Here is a 15,197-nt window from a genome sequence, read left to right on the forward strand (position 1 = left end):
TGTTTTAATTCCTATTATTTGCCCCCTCCTAATTGTTTCCTATTTGTTTGGTTACAAAGGATTCAGAAGAACAAAATGCCATAAAGCCCCAAAGTAGAAGCCTCTCCTTTCATAAATGGGAATAAAATCATAGGCTAATGGAAAAAGATTAGAGTGATGCATAGTTTTTCACTGTCAACCTTAAGAGGCAAAATTTCATTTTCCCAACATACGAAAAGAGACAGACACATGTAAGAATTTTACTCAGTAGTTACCTGTAGTCACTGTTAATAACTTCAATGCCATTCTAAGTTATTCATAGATGTCATTCAATGGAATGATCGAGCATTCCTCTATCAATGGATACAACTTTTAAACCAACGATAAAACCTTTTCAAAAAAGATGATGATAATAAAGGAGGGAAAGACCGGATTAAACCAGTAACACTGGTTATTTGAAAAAGGCAGGATGGAAGAGGAAGAACAAATAGCATGAACTTTGTCTTTAATTACTTCTGTATTGTTTGAATTGGCACATTGAGCATGCATTTACTTTGTAATTAAAACAAATCCAAAAAAAGCTGTTATACCTCATGTAATTATTTTTAATGTTTATTTATTTTTGATACAGAGGGAGACAGAGCACGAGTGGGGGAGGGGCAGAGAGAGAGGGAGACACAGAATCTGAAACAGGCTCCAGGCTCTGAGCTGTCAGCACAGAGCCCTGATGCAGGGCTCGAACCCACGAACCGTGAGATGACCTGAGCTTAAGTCAGACGCTCAACCGACTGAGCCACCCAGGTGCCCCAAAAGTATTATACCTCATAAGAAAACTTTGAAATATATATATTTTGAAAGTGTCATCACAAATTATTTTCTGCCTAGCAAACGGCAGGTAATTATACAATATGAAAAGCATTAAGTGATGTTGTAAGGATATATTTAAGCACATAAAAATTTGGGAAGAAAAACACAATGGCAAAACCTGGTACGAGTAACGTTACTTCTAAGCTACCAGGTTTTGTGATTAGGTACTCTGCCTTTCCCTGAATTTCCTTATGAAGTGGGGGGAGTAACCCCTTTATGTGGATATTAAACACTGAAGTCCATTTCTCCTATAATTTAAATTGTACTGAAAATCTGACTACTAAGCAAATCATGGTGTCATTCCTCAAACCTGTGCTTAAGCTACTCATCTTCTTAATCCACACAGAACTGTTCTCTTTTGTGGACATGCCTGCCCCCGTCACGCACACGAGCATCCCTGTAAAGCAGAGCAACAAGCTGACGAGCTGCTGAAACTCCTGAGATAAGAAGGGCTGTAAATGCCTGTTCACAGCTCCTCATGTTTGCTCGCCTGTGATTTATATCCAATTTATGACAGCCATTATGGTCGATACACTTCATTTAATCAAAGAGCACAGTCAAGTCCTCATCATTAAAAGTCTTCCCCTGGAGACAGCAGGTTCCTCATTTCATTAAAAGCACTACAACAAATACATATTCAAAATACAAAGATAAAAGGAGTCAGCAGCAGCAATTAATTTTATGGGCTGGAGCTACCAGGGTATAAATCTCTTTTAAGGCTGCCACTTTTGAGTCCATTCTACCTGTCTGGCATCTCAGGGGAGCTGGAGCACAGGTATTAAATGTTTACCTGGTATCTCTCACAGTACTGCACACAAACCTAGGAGCCTTGCTACCTGAAAAACGAACTTTGACGAAATGCAAAATTAAGCATGGCGTAGTAATAGATTTTTGAAACTGCAACGCAAGATTGTCCAGAAGTTTATTTTTCTAAACCTGTCTGCCCATTTGCTAACTTAAGACATTCATTTGGCTGGTTGATCAGTCTAACAAGGTTCATGAAATCAGTAAACAAAGCAACATACACTAAGATATTCTCATTGAAATATCTTATACATTCTGACATTTCTAACAAATGAGCTGATGACAGAGAGAAGAGAGTAGGCTGTTCAGTACCAGAAAAACAAAGAATAACTCCTAGATTCTGGCAAATTCATTCTCATGGAAATATGACCTCACAGAATATATGTACATTTTATAGGACTCTGACATTTCCAATGACCCCTATCGGGGCAGTAATTCAAGGTCTGTTACGCTATGATAGAACCTATTGAGTTAATTGATTTCTGCCTCTCTCTGACATTGTAATGGCTCCATTCATAACAACTCTCTGCTTGTGTGTGCCAACGGAAACAGCTCATGTCAGATTTATCATGCTAAGAAAATAATGGATATCCAATATGAAGATGGTATTCACAGAAATACGCAGCGCTATGGAATCCCAAAGCCAAGTAGGTTGCGTTGTGAGGGCCACTCTTCTTCCTGACGAGCCTGGTTATCTCTGGTTTTGTTCCCTTCCCCAGGTTCTGCACACTGAATTTCCATCCTGAGCTTTCAGTCTTCCCAGGCTTATCTCTATCCGATTTCCTTACTGATTCTTAAATTTAAAACATTTGGAAGTGTTTTTAATAGAGAGCTCAAAGTAGGTCTCCTTTCCCATCCCCTTTGGGGAGTGGCTACATCCTTGCTATACATTGGAAGGCCAGGCCATGGACAGATATTTTCACAGCTGAAACCAGTTATAGCTTTTAGCAAAAGGTAGATTTGACCAAGCATCTCACTTACCTTCCTTATTTTTAGGTATCTTTTGTATTACTGAAGGACATCCCTCCCAACCCCTACACCCCCGCACTTGTTAGCAAGGTCACATCGGCCAGGGACAGCTTGCCTGCAGAAAAGGCAACTTGCCACATAGTTGAGTCCAGGCAAAAAGTTTTCCCTGGCCAGAAAGGCAATTTAGCAGGGGTATGGAAAGTATTATAAAACCATGCAGAAATACTCACAGTTTGGGTTTGGCAAGCAGAGGTGGTGGCTCCTTAGTGGGTGAAAGGAGGACAGCTGGTGTTGGCAGAGATTTATTACTGTTAGCTTTGCCATTAATCAGTCCATTTACTCCATGGCTGGGATGGACTCCGTTCGTCTCCCTCTCAGCAGAACTGAACTGCATTTGAAGGGCTGCCATGCTAAGTCCTAATTCCGGGCTGTTCACCTGCTGGATCTCGGATGGCTTCTTTGAAGCCAACTCAAAGGAACTTGTCTCCAAGATGGGAGGGGGAGGTGGAAAGTGTTGGAAGTGATCACTGTTGGATTCTCCCACTGAGTCATAGCTGCAGTTTTCAGCGTTGGCTAAGGAAGGGGAAAGAGAGGAAAAAAAATAAGATGTTACAGTTCAACTGTTATTTTTGTGCTATCATAGACTACCTGAGCATCCCTTGTGCCCCGTTAAGTTGTTTAAACAGTGGGAGCTCTGCTCTGCTTCTATGGTACAGAAGCAAAGCCAGCTGGAGGACCTGGTTCTTCCAAACTGGTTTTCAGGGACTGTTAACCTGTTTCATTTCCTGACTGGGGCCACAAGCGGGGAGACCAGCTACCAACTCATTATTAACAAGTTTCAAACAGGATTAAAGACAGAAGTTGGTAAAAAAAAAAAAAAATGACAATACAAATAATGTCAATTAAAGACAGAAGTTGGTAAAAAAAAATGACAATACAAATAACGTCAATTAAAGACAGAGGTTGGTAAAAAAAAAATGACAATACAAATAACGTCAATGAATAATGCTTCGTTTGCTCACATTTCCGTGTGGATCTGCACGAACACGCCACCCATTAGCTCAAACTATAACGGCTTTATGTGGTACATGATGGATACGCATTTTATTTAAATCTAAGGAAAGTAAAACTCTGAGTTTAAGTAAAATGTCTTATGATCGCATCATGTGTTTCCAATTCAGATAACTGCCACAGCTGTAATTCAGTACAAAAGAAACTTACTTGTTAACTCTCAACAGAGAGAAAGCATCTTGTGATAAGATCATGTCATCCTTGGATTCCCCACCTTGCCCAGAGCCCAGCAGAGCTCCAGGAATGGACTCAAAAAGGTTTACTGAGGTCAACTGAACGCTCAAAACTATTTGTTGATTATGTTCGGCTCCCAGCAGATTTACCCCAGGTGAAAATGGGAAATACCGCATGCCAATTTTTGCCACATAAGATGCTTAGAGCCCAGAGTTTTGGCCACATTGCTGGGATACTGCTATGCCCATCTGACGGGACAGTCTTCAAGCCAGCTCTGCAACAAACCCTGCGGGCCTCCCTGCTCTGCAGCTCCAATCACAGCACTGGCGTTTCTGTTGCCCATTTAAAGTACCGATTCCTATCGACCCCATCACCAATCCAGTGAACTTGACATTTCTTAATAAGACGAGGAAGCATTTACAACTTCTATTTTAATATCCTTAAGTCAGTCTTGTTTGTGCCTCTGCTGCCACCTAGCACCAGCTTCTTACTCTTCCAAAGAGATCCAAGTGCAGTTCCATTGTTCTCCCCAAGACTATCTCATGCAGCTACAACCTGTTTCTTGGTTCCCTACTGTATGTACTATGTGCCAGGCTTGGCCAAAGCACTATTTTAAAAGCTACTGTAAAATAAATAATAGAAATGAGGCAATAAAAGCAAGCTAAAGTGGGGCACCTGGGTTAGCTCAGTTGGTTAAGCGTCCGATTTCGGCTCAGGTCATAATCTCGCAGTTTGTGAGTTCGAGCCCTGTGCCGGGCTCTGTGCTGACAGCTCAGAGCCTGGAGCCTGCTTTGGATTCTGTGTCTCCCCCTCTCTCTGCCCCTTCCATGACCATGCTCTGTCCCCGTTTCTCAACAATAAATACATGTTAAAAAAAATTTTAAAAAAAAGCGAACTAAAGTGAAGCTACTTACTAATAGCAGAAAGTAATCAAGTAAAGTTCTAAGAAAATAAAGGAAAAAGCCGTTTCATGTTATCTTTGCTAGTGGTACATTTCTGAGTTTTAAAAAATATCCAAGCAGTTCTGCATATTGGTTTCAACAGTATAATATACTGCTTCAGTTTTTCATATCAGAGTTATAGCCCACTTTCAATGATAATTTGATTTCTAAGATCTTTACGGCTTCTCCGGGTTACATTAGGTTTATCTTGTATTACCTTTTCAGAAGTTTCAATCGAGGCTTAAATAAGGATTTGTTTGTATGAGTACCGGCACTCCAGTTGGAACTGCTGACAGCACTGACTGCGCCTCTGATGCAGGGGTGGCCTTCTGATGTCAGCATGATTCTAGGTTGTATGCGGATGTTTGGAAACCAGATCCATTGTTTCCAAGACCAAGTTGCATGACTGAGAAAACAGCCCCATGTGTGTTGAGTTGCTGCACTGTCATTATCTTTTTGTTCTTCATCTCCATGTCTACGCCCTCTCCCCACAAAGCCTTTGTTTCCTGACCAGACGTTGGTTTGTCAGGATAACTCCTGGAGTGGCAGCAGGCATTCCTAAAGGCTGAGCTCTCCTCTGGGGTAGTTCTTCCTGCTGTGGTGAGCCACACACTAAATGCTAGGGAGCAGAACCCAGTTGATCTCTTACTGCTCACATACCTGAGGTGACAATCAGCTGGGCAGTACTGGTTACTGAGCCGTAATCATTTCTTGCGGAGCACGTAAAGACCCCTGCATCTTCAGGGAAAGTCTCAGCGATAACCAGGGTACAGATCTCCTCTGGAAGTGAAAAGAACAGAAGAACTCATCAGAGTGAAACCATGAAGTCACCTTGAAGAAGTCGGACACCCTGCCTTTCTAAAACAAACAAATCAGGCAACAATTGGCGTAGAATCTCTTTACCTACTATTCACAATAGAGTCTCTACATTTAATTTAGCAGTTCAGTGTAGCGGCAAAAACTTTGCCGTCAGACCTGCGCTTTGTGATTTTTGGACAAGAGCAGTCTTGGTTTCCTCACCTATAAATTGGGGATAATGTATACCTAACGGGGTATCTGTGAAGATGAAAGGAGATGTCTGCAACATGTGTATCTCTGCACTTGGCTTGCGAGAGATGCTCAGTAGATTCCGGCTCCATTCTCCTCCAGCTAGTTTGGTTCAGTATGTGTGGAAACTCTTTCAACTACAACGCAGCTGCCTTTTACATCTGCTCAACCGAAAAGCAGTTAGTGGGGAAAATCAACCTTCTCTGAAATGCTGACAATGGGGGAGTGGGGGGGGGGGAGAACAAAATATGTAAATGTTGGGCCTACGGACAACTACTTTGGAAGCTACCATTACACAGTGTGGCAGTCTTGCACTTGTAGAGCGTGAAAAGCCCAGACTCTGGAACCAGCTGTCAGGGCTTGGATAAGGGTCTTGCTGTATCTTGCCTCTGTGACTTTGGTCAACGTTCCTGACCATCAACATTCTTTCTGTAAATTGGAGGAGAAAATAACAGAACCTACCTATAGGGTATTAATCATGCCTCATAAAATTAAGAAGCATTAAGCACCACAGGGTTACTGTGGGTAATGATGATCATGACCGTGACAACAGCTGATGGTTACACAGCCCTCATCAGGCACCAGGTACAGTTATCAGCACTGAAAATAGATTTAGACTTAAGCCTTTTGTCAACCTTACAATTTAGATTTATTATAAGCCCATTTTATTGATAGGAAACTAAAGCACAATAAGGCAAATTGGTTTGCCCAAATTGGTTTATGAGTGGCAAAATTAGAAATCAAGCCCAGTCAAGTTCCAGACTCCACACTCCCACCAACCACCTATTCCTGTGACAGGCTATACGTTGCACTTAGGCCACTGCCTGGCACATGGTAAATGCTTTGTTGCCAGTACATATTCCCTCCCAGTTAGCATTAGAAAGAAGCTAGATCTAGAATGTATTAACTAATTTCAAGTTGAATACTTATCTATGCTTTACCAGTAAAATAAAGATTATATTGGCAAATGTTAAGAGAATTGATATTTTTCTGATTCCCACACTCTATCAATTATTCCCATATTATGTAGGTAGGGTAAGACTTTGTACAGTAGACTTTCTAGAAAAATGGCTGCAATTAACCTCCTCTCTGCATCCACACCCCTTTGTAATGTGACTTGGCAAGCCCTTCCATCACGTGCACCATCTAGTTGCCCTAACCCTTGAATTCCAGCTGGCCTTGTGAGTTGCTTTAACCTAGAATGCAGTGGAAGTGATATCGTTGGTCAGTTCTGAGCAAAAGCCTCAAGGGACCTTGGTCATCCTGCTCCATCTCTTGGAGCTCCACTGAAGTCCCAGGTGAGTAAGACTATGCTGGTATGCTGGAGGAAGAGCTACAAAGAGCAGAGGTAAGCCATTTCAACAGGTACCATCCTAACCTAACTCCTTCCCAGCCAACCTGGAAGCTGACCACAGCCGGAGCAAGTTAGTCCAACTGAGGCTGGCTGAGCCTGGTGCAGACCACAGAACTGCCCAGCTGAGGCCAAGCCAAATGGCTGACTCCCAAAATTATGAACTAAATGAATAGTTGCTGCTTTAAGCCACTCATTTAGGGGATGCTGTCCTGGGGAGCAAGAGCTAACTGATGTAAATGGAGAAGAGAAAATATTTCTCTTCCAACCTCCTTTTCTGACAGTCCACAAAGGCAAACTTTTGAGACTTGTAGAATAATGTACCTTCTTTCAACTATCAGTAATAAAAACTAGCAAATTTGTCTCAAAGCATATTTTATGTTTTAAACACTGGAAGAAAAAGTGCTAACTGCAGGTTAAAAGGCCTACCTTACAATAAAAACATTTTTACCTATTAAAAGGATCTTTAAGGATCTTATTTTTAAAACACAAATAAAAGTAATAAATGTAGGGGCACTGGGTGGCTCAGTCGGTTAAGCATCCGACTCTTGATTTTGGCTCAGGTAATGATCTCACCATTGTGGGATGGAGCCCCACCTGGGGTTCTGTGGTAGGTGTGGAGCCTGCATAAGATTTTCTCTCTCCCTCTCAGTCTGCACTTACCCCACTTGCTTGCACTCTCTCTCTCTCAAAAAGTACTTAAAAAAGTAGTAAATGAAAAATAAAACAAAGTATAAAATGAGAAAGACTTCCTTTATGTTCCATTCATGAATTCCATTCATTGACTTTATTCAATTATATCTTGCCTTCTTAATAATGTCACTTTGTTTCAAATGGAATTATTTTCTTTTTGAGAGGGTGGTATCCCTTAAGACTTCCTGTGTTAAAAATAGTGAAAAATACTGGTTAATTAAAAACTCACCTCTGGTGTTTCCACAAGTAACTGGGATACTTTTGGCAGGCAATATAACGTGATCACACTGGGTTATACTGCAGCAAGCAGTTTTATATACGGCACCATCAGGCCTCAGATGACTTAAGACAAGATGACTTTGATAACTCATTTCATGTCTCACCTCTTAGCGACACACATTTTTGAAATTTTGCAATCAAAATAGACTTTAAGAGGCACATTTGGTGCGCCCAGTACAAATGTAGATTTAAACAGAGAACACCATAGAATCTTCTGGCTTTCCCAGTATTTACCTCGGTGGAAAACAAAGCCAACTGGGCTCAATAATAGCAAACTATTCAGTTCCAATTGCTGTAGTGTTGATAATGGCACAAGAAAAATTCATTCAAATTCTGAACCTAGGTAATATACTATGTTTTATCATTTCAATAATGTATTTCCATAAATCGTGCTCAAATTATGACCGCATCTCATAAAACAGGAGTTGCGGTGTAATGGGTTGGGTAGGTATGAAGTCAGGCATGCTCACCTCTGCTCACCTTTGTCTCAATCAGTGTAAAAGGTTCCCTGTCTCAGGATGCATCTTGGAAACTGGAAAAACACCACGAATACATGGTGGAACTATGAAATGCAATGTATATTTCAAGTATTTTGGTATTTTTAAATCAGCAATTTTTATTGAAAAAGATGAAAAACTAAAAGAAAAAATAAATGACAACTATGAAACTGGCAGGGCTCTGCATTACTCTGGTTTTACTTATACCTTACATCTGGCCTTTCATACACAAAGATCTAGATATAATTATTATTTAAATTCAACTGCATGTCTTAGCTCCTCAATAAGATCAGGCTATTGCAACGGGGAGGAAGGAGGGCTATTTATAAGGTTGAGTGCAGACTATTAATTTTTTTGAATGTTGAATCATGATGCGGTTTCCCAAACCTGTTAGATAAGAATCACCTGGGAGGCTTGTTAAACATGTTGATTACCTAACCCTCTCTTTTCCCCTAGAGATTCTGATGCAGTATACTTGAGGTGGGGCCAACGATTTAAAACACAAAAAAACACTTTGCAGTTTATTTTTATCTTCAGAAAAGTATGGAAAACTTTGCCCTCAAAAATGGATTTCACACATTTTTTTTATTGCAACCCACAGAGGGGGAAAATACATTTTGTACCTGACCCAGTCCCATGCGTACATACACGTGTATAACGTAAACGTTTCTCAAAACAATATTTAAGATTATATGAAGTGTACCTGACTATTTTCTTTAAAATAATGGTGGTTGTCCTCTGCTTTCATGGGTCACGATCAGCAGCTTTAAAAACATACTCTATAGGACCTAGCACAGCTCCTGGCTCAATAAACACCAATAAATTCTGACAGAGGAGTCTGGCACATTAAAAAAAGGGGGGGGGGGGGGTGGCTTCAGGTAAAGGTTTGAGAGATATGGATACATATGAAGTGCACAATTATTATTTGATTAAAAAGTTCACTGAATAGAAGAAAAACAAGAGAATAAGAGAAACCATGAGGTTATCCTGTGGGGTTTTTGTTTTTCTTACTGTGCTGTACACAATTGTTGGCCTTCCAATTGAAAAGGAAGATAGAGGGGCATCTGGGTGGCTCAGTCGGTTGAGTGTCTGACTTTGGCTCAGGTCACGACCTCACGGTTGGTGGGTTCGAGCCCCGCGTCGGGCTCTGTACTGACAGCTCAGAGCCTGGAACCTGCTTTGTATTCTGTGTCTCCCTCTCTCTGTGCTCTCCTCCACTCACTCTCTTTCTCTCTCAAAAATAAACATTAAAAAATTAAAAAAGAAAAGGAAGATAGAAAGTGTGGAAATAATTCAAGTTGGAGCTTCATATAAGAGTAATCATTTGGAAAGTGAGATATATCTAGAAAGGTACAAGGGATAGGAAATTTTTAAAAATTTTAAGCTTTATTTATTTTTGAGAGAGAGACAGAGAGAGAGAGGGAATGTGAGTGGGGGAGAAACAGAGAGAGACACAGAACCCGAAGCAGGCTCCAGGCTCTGAGCCGTTAGCACAGAGCCCGATGTGGGGCACAAACCCATGAACTGTGAGATCATGACCTGAGCCGAAGTTGGATACTTAACTGACTGAGCCACCCAGGCGCCCCGGGATAGGAAATTTTATAACTAAATACACAGGGTTACAGAATGAGTTAAAAGTATACTTAAACAGAAAGAAAAAAAATGTACTTAACCAAAGAAGGGAAAACTTAGGATATTAGTACCATAAGGGATTTTGGAGTTGTCTAGCCCAAATTTCTCATTTCTTCAGGTGAGTTCTAAAGTGATTTTCTCAAGGTCATGGTTAATTAACATTAAAGTCAAAATTCGGAAGACTGTCATCCTGCCTCCTATGAGCAAGCTTTTTCTTCCCCCCTCAGAGGACAAAGCCTCTCTAGTTGTTCTGCATTTTTCCTAGTTCAGGGCACAAGGAACTCCGTGTAAAATGAGGTAAGGAAAGATTTAAGATAGGAAACAAGGAGTTTTCTGAATCTGAAAATTTTAATTACTCTCACTACCCAAGTAATTCAATAGGAAATTCATCGGCACAAGGAGATGTGCTGTGTGTCTTCAATGATAAATTGGAATAGGATATAAGACCAGTCAAAGGGCTTGTAATGTGGACATACTGGCATCAGAAGAAAAACAGCCTGATCTTTTGAGATTTGAGGGAAAAAAAACCCTCATATACTGGCAGCCCTCTGAGAGATGGGCTTACGGCACAGGTAGGTCACCTCTGTCCCCTGTAGCAGATGCTGCTGGAAGCCATGAAGCCTTCCCAGCTTTCAGCTGCACTGAGGTGCATCCTGCCCAGGGAGCCACTGCCTCAGTCCTGCACTATCTCCCCAGTGTTTGGCGTTCTCTGGAAAGGTCTTCTCTCAACCTTGGATTATTCATACCTAGAAAGATGGCGTTTCTGGAGACACTTGGAGAAACTTCCATCACCAGTTCATGCCTGAGAATGCCTTAACTGTAAACATAGACATAATTCTGTACCTTGAAACCTACATTCAGAAACAGGATAAAATCTTATCTATCAGGGATGATGTAAAGTGGTTTTGGAGTTGATGATCTTGCCAATTTTAAAGTTCCTTATGCTACCTATGATTTTGTGATTTTTAGTTATGCCATTAAAAAAACACCCTGACCTACTATATATAATTACCCCTTCTAAACCATAGGGCACTTTTGCGAATGAAATTTTATCATCACCCCATCCTTCCATGACTCTGGGGACAGATTACAAATCCTCAATGTGGTCACAGAACCCTAAATGACCAGGCTGCTGCTTACTTGCCAGGTTCCTTTTGTGCCTCTCTCCTTCCTTCATTCTGAGCTTCATGCACTCTGGCCCTCCCCGCAAAGCCACATTTCTTTCCGTCTCTAAGCCCTCAGCCTGATGCTTCCACCTAAACATGATTTTCTCAGAGGAGTCTTTTTTGATTAGAGTTGGTCAGATCCACCATCTATATTGTAATTTTAGGATGGCAAACTCTCCTGGGAGACAACTCTCATACCTATAAATAATTTTTTGTGAAATTAGCGTGTTCATTTCTGGTACCTTGACTACAGCCCCTGTGAACATGGAAAGCATTTGGTCTGTTGGCATGTTATCAGCATCTCTCCGTGAATATTTTTGAATAAATGTATGAATGAAATTTAGTTCCCAGGAAAAAAGTAAACATTTGCTTTACAAAAAGACTGTTTCACATTTGACTGAATAAAACTCATTGTATGCGAGTTTCCAGGAATACTTCCATTGCATAAACGTATCGTCACGTACAGATTGACTAAACTTCTAGAAAAGGCTACAACCTCACTGAACACCATCACCACCACAGAAGGACAATCATTGGGATGTTCCTCTAGTGATCTTCACACACTGCTATGTCTCAGTGAGTTGTACTAGATAAAATTTTAGTCAAATGCCCCAGAGCTTGTTTAGCTTTTCTGCTCTTAGAAAATTTTGTCCCAAAGTGACACTAGGCTCACATCTTGTTCAGAGAAAGTAAGCATCATAGCTTGTATGGTTCTGACACGACCAAAATGAAGAAAGCCATGAGGAAATGAGATGAGCTAGGCTGTAATATTGCATTTTCATCTGGAAGCATCTTATTTGAACAAAGTCCTTTAAGACATCTGTAAAATACATTCTGGTCAGAAATGGAAGTCAAGAGATGACTGTTTATCTCCAACAAAGGTGGTTAGAGGCTTACTTATCTATTTAAAAAACTGTCCATTTTAAAAAATGGAAAAAATTTAAATTACCAGTAGCTCTATGATCCATTTTAATCCATTTTTCTTAGATGAAAGGTTTTGATTGGATGGCATGTGATAAATTACTAAATTGGAAACTTACTGTTGATACTTTTTTTTATAGTTAGCTAAAAATTACTTAATCATGTAAATATCTCTCAGAACTCAACCATGAGTTTCATTAAGATTTTTGGACGTACTTAACACTTTGTTAAATACAAATAACTTTGTTTGCCAAACCTTATAAAATGATGAGGCAGCAAGGATAATATTACTTATGTCCTTTGGGTGATAAGGGGACATTTTCATAAAACGCCTTCTTTCATAGCTTCCCCACCAGCCTTTGGAGTCCGGCCTAACTAAAAAGAAATCCAGCTTTTACCTTCCAAACCAAGTGGGTTTATCTAACACAACTGATAAAAACGAGTCTGGGTTAAAATCAACAAGATGAGATTCAGTGCTGGTAAACGTAATGTTTGCATAAATTTTCATAAAGGATTTTTTTTTTGCAATTGCAAACTGTATCATATATAGAGGATATTTTAAATGCACGGTTTAAGGAATAACAATAAAATGAACCCCTGTGCACCCATCAAGTCTAAGAAATAAAATATTACTAATACTTTAGAAATGCCCCCATGCCCTCCCCAATTGAATCCTCCCCCTTCTTTTGAGATCATCCGTCCTTTGATTATGTTTCTTCTATTTGTATCCTTCAAAAAATGTGTTTGGTTTTTAAAAATTGAGTCCTAACCACAAGTCTTACTGTGCAAAGAAAAGGCCAACTTGTCAGAAAAAGTTTACAGGAACTATCTTGGGGTGTAAACTGGCTTCAGCCTCCCTATGATGTTTACAAAAACCACCACAGGAGTAATCGGCAGACAAGTAACCCTGAATGAGTCCTGGGAACCTTAAGGCTTACCTCCATGAGGAAGTCTGGTGGGGCTAAGTGTGGGCAGGAACTGGACAGCCAGCACGAATAGCTGGGGAAGTAGGTGTCCCTATGCTTTCTGTTTTTAAGTTCAACGTGGCCAACTCCCAAATCTCAGCACCAGAACAAGTGAGAACGGTGGTGGAAGGGAGGATGAATGAATGTTCTTAGCTGAACCGGGAGGCTGTGCAGGGAGGGGAGAGCACAACAGGCCTGCCACCCTGCCATTCTGTCATCAGGGTAAAGGAGGAAGCAGTGGCGATGAGCTCTTAGTGCTGAAAAACTTCAGTGTGTCTGTCTCTTGTGCCCCACAACTCCAATCTGGAACTATCCTCCATTCCTGACGCCCAGCTGTCACCCTCCTGCAGGGCTCCCTTTGGCTCTCATCTGCACTTGATGGCCTGCTTCCCATCCACCACATTTTCCTCTTTCTAGGGGAGTTCTCTTGCTGGGTAGAACACATCCCACCTGAAGAGATGTGGAGGAAAACCTCCGAGACCTTGCAAGTCTGGAAACTCTTGACTGTATCTTCACAAAGAATTGAAGGTATGGCAGGGTATAGGATTCTAAGTTTGAGGTAATTTTACTTCAGAATTTTGAAGGTTTTGCTTCATTGTCTCTTCATGTCTAGCATGACTACTAAGAAGTCTGAAGCCATTCTATCTTGTTTTATGTGCCTTCATGTTTTTTCCCCTGGACACTGGCAGAATCATCTCCTTGTCCTGGATATTCTGAATTTCATGATGCACACTGCTGTGAAGTTATCTTCATCCACTGTTCACACAGTGAGTCCTTTCAATCTGGGAACAGTTACCTTCAGTTTAGGGAATTAAAAAATATTTCATTGAAAATCTCGTCCCCTTATTTGTCCTCTCCTCTGGGATTCCAATACATAGGTGTAGTCTACTGAAGCAGGTTCTCTAGTGTATCTACTCTTCTTACCTTTGCTCTTATAGTCCTTTGCTGTCTTTTTGCCCTACTTTGTGAAACATTTCCTCAACTTTTATTTCTGCTACCAGCTTTCCATTCCAAGAGCTTTTTTCTGAATGTTCCTCCCCTCTTCTTAAGGCATTTTCAATTTCACTCTTTGGATGTGCTGATTTTCTTATCTGAGAAGAGGGTTGGGTTTTTACATTTTCTTCTCTCTGCAAGTCTGTTTTATTCAAGTTGCTTTCCAGGGAAGATGCTTCTTTTCTTCTAGATCATCCATGATACAGGTTTCTTCAGAGGTCTTTTCTCTCTTTTTGTTGACATGGTTCTGAGTTGATTAGATGCTCAGAGGAAGACAGAGGAGCATGCCCACTCTGGCCTTCCCGGTATGGTGATCTAGATGGCCTCTTTGTTGGAAAAACTCCCATATCACACATATGGATTTTTTGTTTCTCTTGGAATGTTCAGATTGCCCAGAAAGGAGTCCTTTAGGCTCTGCCTGGAAAGGAAAGGCTCACAGGCCAGCATTCTAGAAGGTCAGTGCAGAAGATGACGTGGAGTAAGATCATGGAGAATTTAGAATTCTAAGAGTCACTGAGTTTCCTTTTTGATGCACTCTCAAATGTGCCCCTCTTCCAAAAGATTAAACCAAACTTTCTTGGTCCATGGGATCCTAAGTGTCTCAGTAATAGTTGTTTTTTTGTTTTTTGTTTTTTTTTTATGATGCTGCTAAGCCAAAATATATACCTTCATTTGTTATGTAGTTATTTTGAAAGAATATAGTAAGTACTTAGGTCTTAACAAGTTAGTTACTATTAGAAAAAACACATATAAGTTGAAAGAAAAATATTATTTTATTCTTAAATAACCACAATTACTAACTAATGAATGCATGCATCTGTTGGGTACTGCAGAACTCTTGAGATCAG

The 15,197-nt window shown here is 40.6% G+C and overlaps 1 protein-coding gene across 3 annotated transcripts in view; it reads right to left on the reverse strand.

The window, feature by feature from the left end:
* Window positions 1-15,197, reverse strand: part of PALLD (palladin, cytoskeletal associated protein) — a 421,495-nt gene that overhangs the window by 204,234 nt on the left and 202,064 nt on the right. For all 3 annotated transcript variants that reach the window (XM_040470903.1, XM_040470895.1, XM_040470909.1), the window contains exons 9-10: window positions 5,466-5,585; window positions 2,850-3,192 (exon numbers count right to left, since the gene is read on the reverse strand). In XM_040470903.1, the coding sequence (XP_040326837.1) occupies window positions 2,850-3,192; window positions 5,466-5,585 (463 nt within the window). The remainder of the gene's footprint in view (window positions 1-2,849; window positions 3,193-5,465; window positions 5,586-15,197) is intronic.

Source organism: Herpailurus yagouaroundi, unplaced genomic scaffold, assembly GCF_014898765.1.
Source record: "Herpailurus yagouaroundi ecotype Mexico unplaced genomic scaffold, PumYag 28, whole genome shotgun sequence".
NCBI lineage: Eukaryota > Metazoa > Chordata > Mammalia > Carnivora > Felidae > Herpailurus > Herpailurus yagouaroundi.